The 16,540-nt window shown below is 46.6% G+C and overlaps 1 protein-coding gene across 2 annotated transcripts; it reads left to right on the top strand.

Annotated features, from left to right (window-relative positions):
• Window positions 1-863: 863 nt before the first annotated feature.
• Window positions 864-16,051, top strand: LOC148143695 (uncharacterized). Of its 2 annotated transcripts, XM_087974453.1 has the most exons (3): window positions 864-957; window positions 1,569-2,531; window positions 15,513-16,051. In XM_087974453.1, exons 2-3 carry the CDS (start codon window positions 1,913-1,915, stop codon window positions 15,527-15,529), a joined length of 636 nt encoding a protein of 211 aa, XP_087830579.1. In that variant the 5' UTR covers window positions 864-957; window positions 1,569-1,912; the 3' UTR covers window positions 15,530-16,051. The 2 variants fall into 2 exon arrangements, with proteins under 2 accessions (XP_087830579.1, XP_087830578.1); XM_087974452.1 differs by lacking the exon at window positions 15,513-16,051 and having other exon boundaries at window positions 1,569-3,043.
• Window positions 16,052-16,540: the final 489 nt, after the last annotated feature.

Below are 16,540 nucleotides of genomic sequence, written 5' to 3'. Positions count from 1 at the left end.
CTTCCCTGCCATTGTTAGACTGATGAATGGACTCTCTTTGTACAAATGGAATGATCTGCAGAGAAAGTGGTGGAGGCTGGCACAATTACAATATTTAAAAGGCATCTGGATGGGTGAATGAATTAAGAAAGGTTCACAGGGATATGGACCAAGTGTTGATAAATGGGACTAGATTTATCCAGATTAACTGGTCAGCATGAACGAGTTAGACTGAGGGGTCTGTTCCCACGCTGGACATCTCTATGACTCTGTCCAATGCTCACTTACCGTCCCCTTCAACAACAGCATAATTGGAAGTATATGACATAGCTACAACACATAATTACAACAATTAATTATAATCGAACGTGAGAAAACCACGAAGAGCACGTTGAATGTTTAACAACTCAATAACACTAGACAAATCTCTGACCCTTTTCACGTTCCAGTTCTGATAAATGCCATGAGGATCAGAAAGCCTTAAGAGAGAGCGAATCTGAAACCTCTTCGCTTGCATTCACACTCTACGCCGCCAGTTGGTACAAGTGTTCAGTGCCTTCCCTCTTCTCTCTCCCTCCCAGGATGAGGAATAGAAAGGGGGAGATATTGCTTTGCTCTCAGATATTGCCCAGAGTTGGGGAGGTCTCAGTCTGAAACTGATCGCACTACTTCCGCGTTGTGACGTCCTCATACGGGGCGGGGCGGGACGTCCGGAGGGAGCCGGCCGATGACGATCCCGTGTTCCAAGATGATTCTCTTCTATTGACCACGTGTTATGACATCACACAGGTAAACTGTGAGCCAATTGGAATCCCTGGATGACCGGAAGGAGACTGGTCCGCCGGCCAATCAGAACCGCTGTATTGACTGAATGCGGAAGTTCGACAATGAGCTTCTGAAGCTGATGCTGCTCCTCTCTCCCTGAATGAAGATTGAGCTTCACCTCAGACTGCAACTTCCTTTCTCTGTTCACTATCTGTGAGTACGGCACTTTCTTTTCTCACCCACCTTTCTATTCTGGGGTTAAACTGCTCAGTTTCTGACTCTTTATTCCATCCAGTCCATGCTGAACATGATTCTAAACTAGCTAGTTTCCACCTGCCTGGAAGTGGTCTCCCATTTCAGGGAGAAATGAGGAATTTATTCTTTTCTTGTTAGTTTATGGAATGTTCCCCCACAGAGGGTAATGGAGACTGGCTGATGGAATGTATTCGAGGCTTAATTGAAGAGAATTTTAAATGACAGGGATATGAAAGGTTATGGAGAACAGCAGGAAATGGAGTGAAGGCCAAAGCAGCACAGATATGATTTTATGGAACAGCAGAGCAAACCCCAGAAGCTGAATGGCTCACTCCTGGTTCAATCTGTGACAACCTGTGTCCAGGGCAGGAAGAGGTGAGCATCGATCCATCAGTCAACATTCTTCAGCATTTTTAGGAGAATGTGGAGCATGGGGCAATAATACCTAGTGAGAATGGAGGGACACTGTGGCATTGAGAAGAAGGAATGTTCCACAGGAACCAGAATTGTCTGTTTGGAATTTCTATCCTTTGTAGATAGTGATGTCTTCTGTATTCTCTATTTTACAGGATATGAGAATGGATGGAATTGCAGCCATAAATCTCAAAACAAGATCTGATCGAGACAATCGATTCACTGGCATAGGAATGTTATCAGTCTTTTGAATCTCACTGGAAATTTTATTTCTCTTCTGTCTTGTCTGCTTTGAAATGTTTCAAACTTCAGTGAGACTGAAGTACACAGACCTCAGTGAGCATGTACCAGTGAACTGACTGTGGGAAGAGCTTTAAGCGGGTACAAAGTCTGAAATAGCAACATCCCGTTCACAGCAGCAAGACATAGAACACCTTCCATTTGTGAATGGTCCTTCAACTGATTGTCAACACTAGAAGGCGGTGGGGATTCCCACGTGATGGAGAAACCGTGGAAATGTGGAGACTGCGGGAAGGAATTCAAATTCCCATGCTTGCTTGAAAGCCATCGCCGCCGTCACACTGGGGAGAGGCCGTTCACCTGCTCCGTGTGTGGGAAGGGGTTTACCCATTCATCCGCCCTCGTGACTCACCAGCGGGTCCATACGGGGGAGAGGCCTTTCACATGCAATGTGTGTGGGAAGGCATTTGTTCAGTTATCCTCCCTGCATAGTCACCACCGGTTCCACTCTAGGGAGAAGCCTTTCACCTGCTCTGTGTGTGGGAAGGCGTTCAACCAGTCTTCCAACCTCCAGAGTCACCAGCGGGTCCACACCGGGGAGAGGCCGAACACCTGCTCTGTCTGCGGGAAGGCGTTCATTCAGTTATCCACCCTGGTGACCCACCGGCGGATTCACACTGGGGAGAGGCCGTTCACCTGCTCCATGTGCGGGAAGGCGTTCACCCAGTCTTCTGCCTTGCTGACCCACCAGCGAGTCCACACCGGGGAGAGGCCTTTCTCCTGCTCAGTGTGCGGGCAGGTATTCACACGGTCCTCTGCCTTGATGAACCACCAGCGGGTCCACACCGGGGAGAGGCCGTTCACCTGCTCTGTGTGCGGTAAGCACTTCAGCGATTCATCCCCCCTGTGGCGACACCGGTGGGTCCACACCAGGGAGAGACCATTCACCTGCTCCATATGCGGGGAGGGCTTCATTGATTGGTCTTCCCTGCGGAGACACCAGCCTATCCACACTGGGGAGAGACCGTTCACCTGCTCCGAGTGCGGGAAGGGATTCAGTCAGTCATGCCATCTGCTCAGACACCAATCCAGTCACACTGAGTAGTGAACATTTGGATGCTTTGTGGGTGTTACTTGTCTTAATATTCAAGAGCTGAAAATGTGTTGCTGGAAAAGCGCAGCAGGTCAGGCAGCATCCAAGGAGCAGGAGAATCGACATTTCGGGCATGAGCCCTTCAGGATTCCTGAAGAAGGGCTCATGCCCGAAATGTCGATTCTCCTGCTCCTTGGATGCTGCCTGACCTGCTGTGCTTTTCCAGCAACACATTTTCAGCTCTGATCTCCAGCATCTGCAGTCCTCACTTTTTCCCTTAATATTCAAGAGGGCATATATTCCTTGATGAGTTGAGCACCTATTAAGACACACTTACTGATTTGGAGCATGTACTGAAGTCAGGAGGTGTGTATCTGTCATGTTTGACTCCGAAGAAATCTGGCTCCAGTTTCTCCAACCCCGCCATGATGATGTGACATATTGTGTTATAGGTCTCTTTACTAACCCACTCTCAAACGCTTTCTATTTAGTCATTCATAACTCTTTTCTAAGCTGCTCACAGGAGCCCTATATCTAATAATACTGCATTCCCATTTCATTCACTCATAACTCTTTCCTATAACATAGCTTTATTCGTTCATTCATAAAATTGCAGTTTTGTAGTATATTTTACTATTACAAAATAGAATAAGTTAAAACACCTCTTTTGACTCATTCCTGCTTTTTCACACCTTCATCCCTTACCAGCCCTTGCTACTAGCAGTGTTTTAGGCCTATTTCTGCATCAAAAGCTACCTCTGAATAACTGTCAACATAGTAATGTTTTCAGAACAATACCTCCCTGCCATCTTATCACCATGAAAGAATAGAATATTAATCAGCACTTGCCAACTGTCTATCGGGACCTGAATAAATACATCAATACATAAATACATCAAGTAGTTTTCCTGACTCGCAGCCACTGTCCCCTTTAAGAAGCTGACTATCGAGACTGTGCTTCTATGAAATTGCAGGAATGAATGAAACTCATGCTGGCAAATACTAAACATATCTCACAATCCAGCAGTGATAAACAGTTTAATATCCTTTATTATTTTATTCAGTGCAGGTACAATGTCTAACTTATTTAGAGCATATAGGCCGAGTAGTTTTACTAACATTTGCTGACTTAAAAGACGAAAGGACTAACACCTCTTAATTCTGCAAGCAGACCACACAGACAATCTCAATCCTATCAGGAGTAGCAGCCAGCGTTTATGTACAATAGATAAAACAATGGGACACCATAGTGACGGGGTGTTAATCTCTGTAAGAACTGTGTGTAAAGAGGCTGCTGTAAGGACGGTATTTTGGGATTCCATCTCCACCTCAAGCTTGTGCAACTTGCGGTTGCTGAATAAAGAGGCTATTTGAACACGATCCCACAACAGGAACAGAGAATGCTCGCCCAGTGCTGAAGGTTGGACAAAAAGGAAAACTAAAGTTTCTGACAGTGGCTGACAATCCGAGTGGCGTTTGTGAGAAATGCCCGGAGCTGTGTGGAAATTGTCAGGGTCTGGGCCACACAACAAGTGGCAGGGTAGAGTGGGGAATGTGGACATGGGTTATGTCCCCACCATAGTGCTGGACAGCATGGAAACTGACCTTTCCATCCAACTTGGCCATGCTGACCAGATATCTGAAGTTAATCTCATCCCATTTGCCAACACTTGACCCATATCTCTCTCAATTAATCTATCCATCCAGATGACTTTGAAATGTTGTAATTGTACCAATCCCACCACTCCCTCTGGTAGCTCATTCCATACATGCATCAACTTCTGTGTGAAAAGGTTGCCCCTTAGATCCCCTTCCCCATCTACCTTAAACCTATGCCCTCTAGTTATGGACACCAAAGGGTCTGATTCCATGCTGTACAGCTCTATGAATCTAGTGTAAGTGATAACATATTGGTGGTACACATTTGATGGGCCAAAGGGCCTTTTCTGTACTGTATGATTCTGTGATCAGAAAACTCCTGTAGAGTTCCACAAAAAGGAATGCTCTCTGAATCGGACACCATTTATAACAGATTAATGCAATAATAACTTTAACGTGGAATTTAAGAACAGACATCATTCCATTAGAGCACGTTCTTTCTGCACTGAAACCATTCTGTTGTTGGTGGGAGATCAGGCTGAGGAGCTTTAACTATTTAGGTTTAGATGTTATGCATATAAGTCTGGAATAACAGTGGATTAGGAATCGTGTTTAGAGAGAATGGTACTCCAAGCCTCTCTCATCCTGTTGTGTTAACGAGAGAGAGAGGATGTCACATCTACAGATCCGACAGAAGAGTTGTGCAGCTTGTTCGGTCAGTTGAGTTGGTTCTGCTCTCAGACAAGACTGGATGTTGATTTTGATGGATCCCTATTAAACGCTACATCAGAACACTCCAAATCCAAGGAATGTGTCATGAGTAGATCAAACATGACATTTGGAGAAATAGGTGCTGACATTTCTATCCTTGTGGGGGGTGGGGGAAGTCTTCAGATCAGGGAACGTATGTGGAGAGAGAATTGGTTAATGTCTCGTGTCTGATCTCACTCTCATTCAGAACTGAAAGGGGCTGGAAAATGCTTGTTTTTATGGCATAGACAGAGGGGGGAGTAAGACCGAGGGGAACATCTGGTGAGAAGTACCCCGAGCCAAAGAGATAGATTGCTAATGATGGTGAAGGTGAGATTGAGGTATCATATGGGTGTTAATGGAAGTGTGAAAGGGAGAAAGCATCCACACTGCTCAGAACAAAGTCAACAAGACATGCCTGTGTGAGCAAATGGAACAAAATTGGAGAGGACTAAGCAGGGTAGACTGATACAGTGAATGGTAGACCCCTGGGGATTGTTGCTGAATGAATAGCTCCAGGAGTGCAGACGTTAATCCTTGAAAGTGGAGTTGCGGGTAGACAGAGTGATGAAGAAAGTGCTTGCTTTCGTGGGTCACAGCATTGATTAAATGAGTTGGGACGTCATGTGGTTGTACAGGACATTGGTGAGACCACTTTTATAACACGGCATAGAAGTCTGGTCGCCATTCATTTGGAAGGACCCTGTTAAACTTGTGAGGCTGCAGACAAGATTTACAGGGATGTTACTGGGACTGGAGGTTTTGAGTTATAGGGAGAGGCTGGGGCCTTTTTTTACCCTGGAGCGTTAGAGCCTGAGGGGTGACCTTATACTGATTTATAAAATCATGAGGGGCATGGAGAGAGTGAATAGCCAAGCTCTTTTTTTCTCGGGGAGGGGAGGGGGTGGGGGGGAAGATTCAAAACTAGAGGGCATAGGTTTAAGGTGAGAGGGGGAAATATTTACAAAGGACCTAATGGGAAACATTTTCATGCAGAAGGTGATGTTTGGATGGAATGAGCTGTCAGAGGAAGTGGGTACAATTGCACATTTTAAAACGTATCTGGATGAAGGGTTCAGGTTTAGAGAGATGTGGGCTAAATGTGGAACTTGGGTCTGGGCCAGATTGAGACATCTGGTCGGCATGGATGAGTTGAACCGAAGGGTCTGTTTCCGTGTAGTGTGACTCTATATCTATCCTCTGACCAAAACCAGACCTCTTCACTGATAATCTTCCTGCTGGATTTTTTTTTTAGAGCACCCAATTTCAGGAGATTTCTGGTGGGTAAAATTGGCATCTGTCCTGTATCATGGAAATTCTGGAAAATAAAAATAAATAGTTCTCCCTGTGAATGGTACAATCCTCCCCACTGCTACCTCTCCAATGAACAATTACAATCCTTTCCGCCCCCACACCCATTCAGGGTACAGTCCTCCCCTACCCACATCTGACATGAATGGTATGACACTTGCTGTCTGAATTGTATAATTGTCCCCTTCCCATGTGAATGGTACAATCCTTCCACCCCCCCACCACAACCCATGAATAGTAGGATCCTTCTCAGTTACCCATTCCCCCCAGAATGGTACAATTCTCCCCTGAGAATCCTGAGCTGGGAACTCCTAAGTCTCTTTGTGTTTCCAGCATGGACCCTTTCTGGAACTCCACTTGCCCCCTCCTGAAAAATGTCCCTTTATACCACCACTTTGCCTTCTGCCAGCCAATCCTCAATCCATGGCGGCACGGTGGCACAGTGGTTAGCACTGCTGCCTCACAGCGCCAGAGACCCGGGTTCAATTCCCGCCTCAGGCGACTGACTGTGTGGTGTTCTCCCCGTGTCTGCGTGGGTTTCCTCCGGGTGCTCCGGTTTCCTCCCACAGTCCAAAGATGTGCAGGGCCAGGTGAGTTGGCCATACTAAATTGCCCGTAGTGTTAGGTAAGGGGTAAATGTAGGGGTATGGGTGGGTTTCGCTTCGGCGGGTCGGTGTGGACTTGTTGGGCCGAAGGGCCTGTTTCCACACTGTAGTCTAATCTAATCTAATCTAATCTAACCTTGCCCCTAACACCTGGGACTCATCTTATTTCACAGCCTCCTGCACTGCACCTTGTCAAAGGCCTTCTGGAAATCCAAATCACTCACATCCACTGGCTCTCCCTTTGTCTAACTTACTCATTCGCTGCTCAAAGAATCCTAATACATTTGTCAGACATGACCTCCTCTTGTCAAAGCCATGCCAATTCAGTTCTGTTTTACCACGCACCTCGAAATATTCCACACTCTCACCCTTCAAAATGCATGTTCAGTTTACCCATTTTACAATAAATAAGCTCTTCTGTTAATTAAAATGTAACCAAGTTTAAAGACATCATATTATGTATGTACACTGTCTTTGCCCCTTGTAATATATTATCCTTCTGAAGAAGTCCTTCAAAAAATATTAGCACAAGGTATGAAATGGACATTGGAGTGAAAAAGGATGAGAGATGTCTTAATAGAGGTATACAAGATGTTGAGAGGCATAGATAGAGTAGATAGCATTGGAAGAAATGATTGTTACAAGTCGGCATAATTTTAAGGTAATTGGAGGAAGGTTTGGGGGAGATGTCAGAGTAGGTTCTTCACGCAGAGTGGTGGGTGCATGGAATCCACTGCCAGCAGTGGTAGTAGAGTCCGATATATTAGCAACATTTAAGCGATAGGCACATGGAAGTTAGTACAATGAAGGGTATGCCTCATCTGAGAGTAGGATAAAGTGCCTGTACTGTTCTGTGTTCTATGTCAAAAGTTTCGGATTTGTGAGCAGTACAGTCAGATCCGAGCAAACAAGGACATGCAGGTCATACGGCGCTTAGACCGAGCGAGGCGTGCAGGGTTACGGCTGCACAAGGGGTGCACAAAAGCAAGGTCAACATTTAGATTTCAAATTGGACCATTTGGATGGTGTTGGACAGAGGAAGGAAGTTGCCGTCTGAGTTAAAGCTCAACCTTCATTCAGAGAGAGGAGCAGGAGCAGCAGCAGCTTTAGAAGCTCATGGTCCACCTTCCGCATTCAGACAATACGGGGCACTCTGATTGGCCGGATGACTCCTTCCGGTCCTCCAGGGTTTCCCAAAGATTGGTCAGCCATCGACCAGAACGATGAGGGGCGGTGCCCCATGCCTATCTGACACATGCGCAACAGCACCTCCCTCTCAGCGCACGTGCACTGTCCGCCATCAGAAGAGGGGTTTCTCCATCGCATGGGAGTGTGGGAGATATAGCTGCCATTAAAGAGATTAAATCAAGTGTCTCATATGCTTCCTTAACTGTCCTACTCGTGTGTTGTTGTAGTACATCTCAGGAACCAACCTTTAATCGATTTTAAATGTATACACTGAATGAAAGACTCCAGGTGTTTACCTCTAAACTCTATTTCCAGTTCAGTGTCAGTATGTTGCTCTGTATCTGTCCTCAAATAAGGACCGAGTCAATTCCCTCCACCTGTCACTCCTGAACGTTGATTTTGTTTTTTGTTTGCACATTCCAACACTCTGTTTCAATCATTTGTTAAAAGTTATTCGTGGTACATGATAGTTGCTGGCTGGCCAGCATTTTGTTCCCCTTGAGAAGGTGGTGATGGGCTGCCGTTTTGAACTGCTGTGGTCCACACGCTTCACGATGACCCACAATGTCCTTAGGGAGGGAATTCCAGGATTTAGACCCAGCAACACTGAAGGAACAGCAATATATTTCCAAGTCAATATGATGAGTGGCTTGGAGGGGTACTTGCAAGAGATTGTGTTCCCAAGTAGCTTTTGTCCTGGTCCTTCTAGCTGGAAGTGGTTGTTAGTTTGGAAGGTATTTTCTCAGGTTCTTTGCTGAATTTCTGTGGTGCGTCTTGTAGATAGTACACACTACTGGTTCTGAACAGTGGAGCAGAGGGAGTGCATGTATGTGGATATGGTGCCAATCTATCAGGTTACTTTGTCCTGGATGGTATCAAGTTTTTTTCAGTGATGTTGAAGCTGCACTCATCTAAGCTGGTGGGAGAGTATTCCACTTCACTGCTAAATTGTGCCTTGTAGAAGATGGACAGATGAAAGTATTTGACAAATGCACTGCTTCCACAAGATCTCGTGGATTTGTGCCACTTTTACCCACCAAAAAGCTCCGGACACTGGGTGCATTAAAACAAATCCAGTGGGAAGATTATCACTAAAAAGGTCAAGTTTCGCTCATAAAAGGTTTACAAAATTATGAGGGGCATGGATAGGGTAAATAGGCAAAGTCTTTTCCCTGGGGTCAGGGAGTCCAGAACTAGAAGGCATAGGTTTTGGGTGAGAGGGGAAAGATATAAAAGAGACTTAAGGGGCAACTTTTTCACACAGAGGGTGGTACGGGTACGGAATGAGCTGCCAGAGGAAGTGGTGGAGGCTGGTACAATTGCAACATTTACGAGGCACTTAAATGGGTATATGAATAGGAAGGGTTTGGAGGGATATGGGCCGGGTGCTGGCAGGTGGGACTAGTTTGGGTTGGGATATCTGGTCAGCGTGGACGGGTTGTACCGAGGGGTCTGTTTCCATGCTGTACATCTCTATGACTCTAAGTGTTATTGACTTATAGAGTCACACTGCACTGAAACAAACTTCAGTTCAACACATCCACGCTGACCAATTGTCCGAGACTGACCCAATCCTAATTTCCAGCATTTGGCCCATATCCCTCTAAATCCAAATGATTCATCCAGACACCTTTTAAAGGATGTAATCGTACTCAACTGTACAACTTCCTTTAGCAGCTTTTTCCACACACACATAACCATCAGCATAAAAAGATGGTCCCTTACATCCCTCGATCTAACCCCCCATCACCCACAGCACCCCTTGTCCATTCCCCTGCCACACATATCGCCCCCATTCATTCACCCCCGTCACCCACAGTGCCCCCTGCATGTACCCCTGCCACCCACAACGCCCCCTGTTCATTCTGCCCGCCCCACCATCCACAGTGCCCTATCCATTTCCCCCGCCACCCACAGCACCCCCGTCCATTCCCCTCCCACCCTAAGCACCCCCTGTCCATTCCACTACCCCGCAACTCATAGTACCCTCTGTCCATTCACCCATGGCTCCCATCACCCTCACTGTCCATTCCCCCTGCCGCCCACAGCACCCCTGTCCATTTAGCCGGCACACACAGCGCCCCCTGTCAATTTCTCCCCACACAGCGCCCCCTGTCCATTCTCCCTCTCTACTTCTAACACCCTGTCTGTTGTCTCTCACGCCACCCTCTGCACCACACTGTTGTTTCTCTTCGCACTCTCTCCCCTCCATCCATTATCTCTCCCTCACCCTCTGTCGCCATTCATTTTCCATCACTTCCCCCGCCCTCTGCCACACAGCCCATTCCCTCTTCCCCCCACCTTCCATCCCCATCCATTCTCTACCCACCCAGTGCCCCTGTGCATTCTCTCTGTTTCTTTCTCTCCCAACACTCTGCATATCAAATTCGCTCTCTCCTCACCCCATTCTGTATCACTCCTCCCCAGCACTCTGCATCCCCTCCCCCATTTTCTCTCTCTTTTGCCCCTCTCTCATTCTCTGTCACCCCCAGTCTTTCTCTACGCTCTACCCTCTGCCCCCTGTCCATTTTCTCTCTCTCTCTACTGCCCCCCCCCCCCCCCCCCGAATCTGTCTCTCTTCTCCCCAGCTTCCCCCTCACTCCGGTCTTTCTCGTGTCTTGAGCCCTCTTTGATCGTTGTATCAAGCCCTTCTTAGGAGAGAGACAGAGAGAATGGGTGGTGATGACTCTACCTGGGAGAAGGGAAAGATGAGAAATGGCTGATCTTTACAATTGACAATAGCTAAAATGATATATTCAGAAACATCGTTAAAGTCTGAAAGTACATACATTCTTTTTTTTTGAAATACCTGCTGAAATCTTTCTGAAACTTGCATTGAAATATGCGCAGTTAGGCTACAGCTCAGGACTGGCTGTAAGGGGTGAATGGACAATTCCTAGTCTTGTGTAATTGGTTCCAACTATGTAGAAATAGAGTTGTAGAGCACGGATATAAAGCCTTTCAGGCAAGGCTGACCAGATATCCCAATTTAATCTAATGACCCATTTGCCAGCATTTGGCCCATCTCCTTCTAAACTCTTCATATTCATATACCAATCCAGATGTCTTTTAAATGTTGTAATCGTAGCAGTCATCACCAATTCCTCTCGCAGCTCATTCCAAACGCACAACATACTCTGTGTGAAAGATTTGCCCCTTAGTTCCCTCCATAAATCTATACCCTGTAGTCCTAGACTCGCTCCGACTACCCTGGGGAGAAGGCATACAAAAGTTGAGCAGCCAGACAGAATGCAAAAGGAATTAAAAGTTGAACCACAGGGGAAAAATAAATGGCTCCACCCTTTTTTTCTCCTATCTGCATTTGAACACTTAAAAACTGTCAGTAACAGCGACATCTCCACAGATCATACTGCGTGTGATCCTCGATGTCAGTCAGGCACTACTCATGTTTGGCAGTGTCAGCAAATCACTGCGCATGTTCCTCGCTGTTCGCTGAAGAGGCGTGCGACTAACTTTTGACGAATCAATAGAAAGTCAAGGAGGACCGGAAGAAGAATGGTGCTCCTGCCACTCAGAGCTACTCTATTGTCTGAATGCGGAAGGTGGACCATGAGCTTCTGAACCTACTACTGCTCCACTATCTGAAAGATGATCGAGCTCCTTCCTCAGACTGCAACTTCCTTCCTCTGTCCAACATCTGTGAGTATGGCACTCTTTTTTCTCACCCCCTTTTTCATTCTGGGATCAAAGGGCGTGGGTTTTGACCATGCTAAATTGCCTATAGTCATCAGGGATGTGTAGGTTAGGTGCATTATTGAGTAGTAAATGTAGAGTAATACGGTAGGAGAATGGGTCTGGGTGAGTTGCTCTTCGGAGGGTCAGTGTGGATTTGTTGGACTGTAGGGATTCTATAAACTATTGACTTGTAGCAACTGAAAGGAACGGGAGTGAATCCAAAGGACAACTCAGGAAATGTTGGTCCAGGTCTGTGTCTCAATTGGTAAATATTCAGGCAGGAGGCTGGAAGAACGTAGCAAGCCAGGCAGCATCAGGAGGTGGAGAAGTTGAAGTTTCAGGTGCAACTCTTCTTCAGGACTGGGGGTGAGTATAGGGGGAACTGCAGAATAAGGGTGTGCTGGGGTCAGCGTGGTGAAGTGGGAATAGGTGAAGTGGGGAGAGGGTCCAACCAGGTTGGTTAATTTGTGGAAGGAATCTGGTTGGTGGCATGGAGGAATGGAAGGGAGTTGGGGAATGGTAAGGGAGGTTATCTGAAATTGGAGAGCTCAGTGTTGAGTTCTGGGAGCTGTAGGCTGCCCAGGCAGAAGATGAGGTGTTGTTCCTCCAATTTGCAGTTAGGTTCATTGTGGCAATGGAGGAGGCCAAAGATAGTCATGTCAGAAAGGGAGTGGAAGGGGAATTGAAATGGCCAGTGACTGGGAGGTCCGGTTTGCCTCGGCGGACCCGGCTGCGATGCTTGGCGAACCATTCCCCAAGTTTACACTCAGTCTTCCCGATGTAGAGAAGACCACAATTGGCAAACATGTGGCAAATTCAGGACCTCAATGTGAAGTTAGAGCCTTTTCTGTGAAAAAATACAGAAAGGAGGTTTATTGTTTCAATGATGATATATTGAGACGTGGAGAAAGTGAGAACTGCAGATGCTGGAGATCAGAGTTGAAAAGTGTGGGCTGGAAAAGCACAGCAAGTCAAGCAGTATCCGAGGAGCAGGACAGCTGAAGTTTTAGGCATGAGCCCTTCATCAGAATGATGTGTGGATGTACAAAGGGACCGCAGCATGCTTCCACACCAGTCAATGCCAGTTGTCAGACAGGTGCAGCAAGCAATCAGTAAGGCAAGTGGTATGTTAGCAAGAGAAATTGAGTTGAGAAATCCGAATGTCTTCCTGCAGTTAGGGGGTCATTGAATATATTCAAGACTGAGTTCAATGATTTTTGAACAGCAAAGAAGTGTATGTTTATGGGGAAAGGCAAGAAAATGGTTTTAATACCGGTACAGAACAGTTACATAGTCATACAGCACAGAAACAGACCCTACATTCGGACTAGTCCATGCTGACTATATTCACACAAACTAAACTAGTCCCACCTGCCAGTGTTTGGCCCATATCCCTCCAAATCTTTCCAATATATGTACTTACTCAAATGTCTTTTAAATGTTGTTACTGTACCTGTATCCACCACTTCCTCTGGATCTTCATTCCACACACAAACCATTCTGTGTAAACAAAACAAAGTGCCCCTCATGCCTTTTTAAAATCTTTCTCCTCTCACCTTCAAATTTGCTGCGTAATCTTGAAACCTCACCCTCGGGAAAGGATACCCAGCAGTCATCTCATCTATGCCACTCATGATATTATAAACCTCTGTAAGATCACCTCTCAAACTATGCTCCAGTGAAAACTTCCCAGCCTATTCACCTAGATGTTAGTAGATTCATGTCGAGTTAGGATCTGTTGAATGCTGGTGCAGGCTTCAAAGGCCCAATGGCTGACTCTTGCTTCCAATTCTCACAGTCTGTGTCCAGGACGGCAGGAGACCATAAGACATAGGAGCAGAGTTGGGTCATTCAGCCCATCGGGTCTGCTCTGCCATTCAATCATGGCTGATAGGTTTCTCAGCTCCATTCTTCCACTTTGTCTCCGTAATCCTCGATCTCCTTGATACTCTAGAACCTATCTATCTCAGTCTTCAATATCCTCAATGACCTGTCCACCACAGCCTTCTGTGGCAGTGAATTCCATAGATTCACGACTGTCTGGCTGAAGAAGTTTCTTCTTATCTCCGTTCTTAAAGGTCTTCCCTTTACACTGAGGCTGTGCCCACTAGTTGGAGAGACTAGAACCAATGGAAACATCTTCCCAACGTCCACTCTGTCCAAGCTGGTCAGGATACTGAATGTTTGAATTGGAACCCCCCTGAGTGTGGCCCTGTTAATCAGCATGAACCACACCTTTCAGGATGAGATACAGCAGGGATTAGGTTCAACAAAGTGAGAATGGAGGGAGTGTGTGTGGGATAGAGATTTTCAGCTTCAAAGGAATAAGAGAGGAAAGAGAGTTCACTATATTTTAGATTTGATCAGATGGGCTGATGGGCCAAGGAGTGGCAGATGGTGTTTAATTTAATGAAGTGTGTGGTTTGCATTTTGGTCAAGTAATCCAGGCAGGACTGACACAGTTAAGGGGAGTGTTGCAGAACAAAGAGACTTCGGAGTGCGGGTTCATAGTTCCTTGAAAGTGGAGTCTCAGGTAGACAGGACAGTGAAGAAGGAATTTGGTAAGTTTTCCTTTATTGGCTAGAGCATTGAGTATAGGAGTTGGGAGGTCATGTTGTGACTGTACAGGACATTGGTTCGGCCACATTTGGAAGACTGCGTTCATTTCTGGTTTCCCTGTTATAGGAAAGCTATTGCGAAACTTTGAATAGGATCGGAAAAGATTTACAGAGTTGCCAGAGTTGGAGGGTTTGAGATACAAGAAGAAGCTGAATAAGCTGGGGATATTTTCCCTGAAACATTGGAGGCTGAGGGGTGACCTTATAGACGTTCATAAGGGGCATGGATAGGGTGAATACCCAAGGTCTTTTGCCCAGGGTAGGGGAGTCCAAAACTAGAAGGCATAAGTTTGAGGTGAGAGGGGAATTTTAAAAGGCATCTAGATGGGTACATGAATATGAAGGGTTTAGAGGGATATGGACCACATGCAGGCAAATTGGACAAGATTAATTTAGGATATCTGTTTGGCACAGACTAGTTGAATCGAAGGGTCTGTTTCCGTGCTATATGAGTTTAATCGTCGGCGGTGAAAGCAAAAGGGTCGTTGTGAAGACTGGACTTTCAAAGCAGCTTTCAAGGATGTTTTGCTCTTACTGGGAACAGAAGAATTTGACTGAAGTGTGTCAGTGTTAATGCCTTGATGTCTCATTTTGTTCCCACCTTTCTGGGGATGTTAACCATTTCATGTCTGGTTGTTCATCAAGAAGCTGAATTGCAGGTTCACCCTGAATTGACAAACTTTTGTTTTGCTTTCCAAAATCAGACTTGTTCACTGTCAGCAGGAGCCCAATGTTGTGAAAGATATTAACTTTCAGGTGGAGTTACCCAAAATTCAGAGAGGTGTCAGTCTTGATGTTTTCGCTTTTCTGCCCCTGTAAGATCCTCAATCAGCAGCTTCAGGAGGATTAGTTAGAGCAGAGGGAGAGAGAGAGAGTGGGATGGTGTTTTCCTTTTTGTGGAACAACAAAAGAAAAGAATATTCTGCAGAAAGTAGAATTGCTTGTTCTGAATTTCTACCCTGCAATGGTAATAATGACTTTTGTAATCTCTTTTTGCAGAGTATTTGAAGATCTGAAGACAGAAGTTTCAAAATCAACAGAGAAGGCCGCCTGCCCAAAACATTGACTCTCCTGCTCCTCGGATGCTGCCTGACTTGCTGTGCTTTTCCAGTGCCGCACTTTTCAACACTGACTCTCCAGCGTCTGCAGTCCTCACTTTGACGTCAATGTCTGACAGTCACTCAATCCATCGGGACCGCACCAATTTTCAACTATAATTCTGTGAGAAGGAGCAAAGCTTTTTGGTTCCTGTTTCGGTACATTTTCAGCGTCAGTGGGACTGGATGAGAAATCCTGTTGGTGCAGCGCACTGAATGTGGATCATGAAACAGCGATAAGGTCTGGAAAGAGGAATTCACGGCAGAGAGGGACTGTACACGCATTTGTGTGCAGCGCAAGCTTCGGCCATGGAGAAACCAGAGGAATCCTGCCCTTTGGAGAAACCATGGAAGTGTGGCAACCGTGGAAAAGGCTTTCATGTCCCATCTGTCCTGGAGTCTCATTGGCGCAGCCACACTGGGGAGAGGCTGTTCTCCTGCCCTGTCAGCGGGAAAGTCTTCAGCGATTCCTCCACCCTGCTGAAGCACTGGCGGGCCCTGACAGGACAGCTGAAAGGCCTCTCCCTCATGTGGACCCGCCAGTGCTTCAGCAGGGTGGAGGAATTGCTGAAGACTTTCCCGCAGTTGGGGCAGCAGAAAGGCATCTCCCCCAAGTGCAGGAAGGCCTTCAGCAATTCCTCTTCCCTGCTGAAGCACCGGCGGGTCCACACTGGGAAGAGGCCCTTCAGCTGCCTGAGTGCTGGAAGGCCTTCAACAATTCCTCCAACCTGCTGACCCACTGATGGGTCCACACGAGGGAGGGGCCGTTCTCCTGCACCGAGTGCCGGAAGGCCTTCAGCGATTCCTCCGCCCTGCTGAAGCACCAGCGGTTGCACACAGGGAGAGGCCTTTCAGTTGCCACGAATGCGGAAAGGCCTTCAGCAATTCTTCCAACCTGCTGAGGCATTGGCAGGTCCACATTGGGAAGAG

The sequence above is a fragment of the Chiloscyllium plagiosum genome, unplaced genomic scaffold (genome assembly GCF_037043375.1).
Source record: "Chiloscyllium plagiosum isolate Xiang-an unplaced genomic scaffold, Cpla_swu_hap1 HiC_scaffold_27, whole genome shotgun sequence".
In the NCBI taxonomy this organism is placed as follows: Eukaryota; Metazoa; Chordata; class Chondrichthyes; order Orectolobiformes; family Hemiscylliidae; genus Chiloscyllium; species Chiloscyllium plagiosum.
This window is presented reverse-complemented; position numbering and strand designations above follow the sequence as displayed.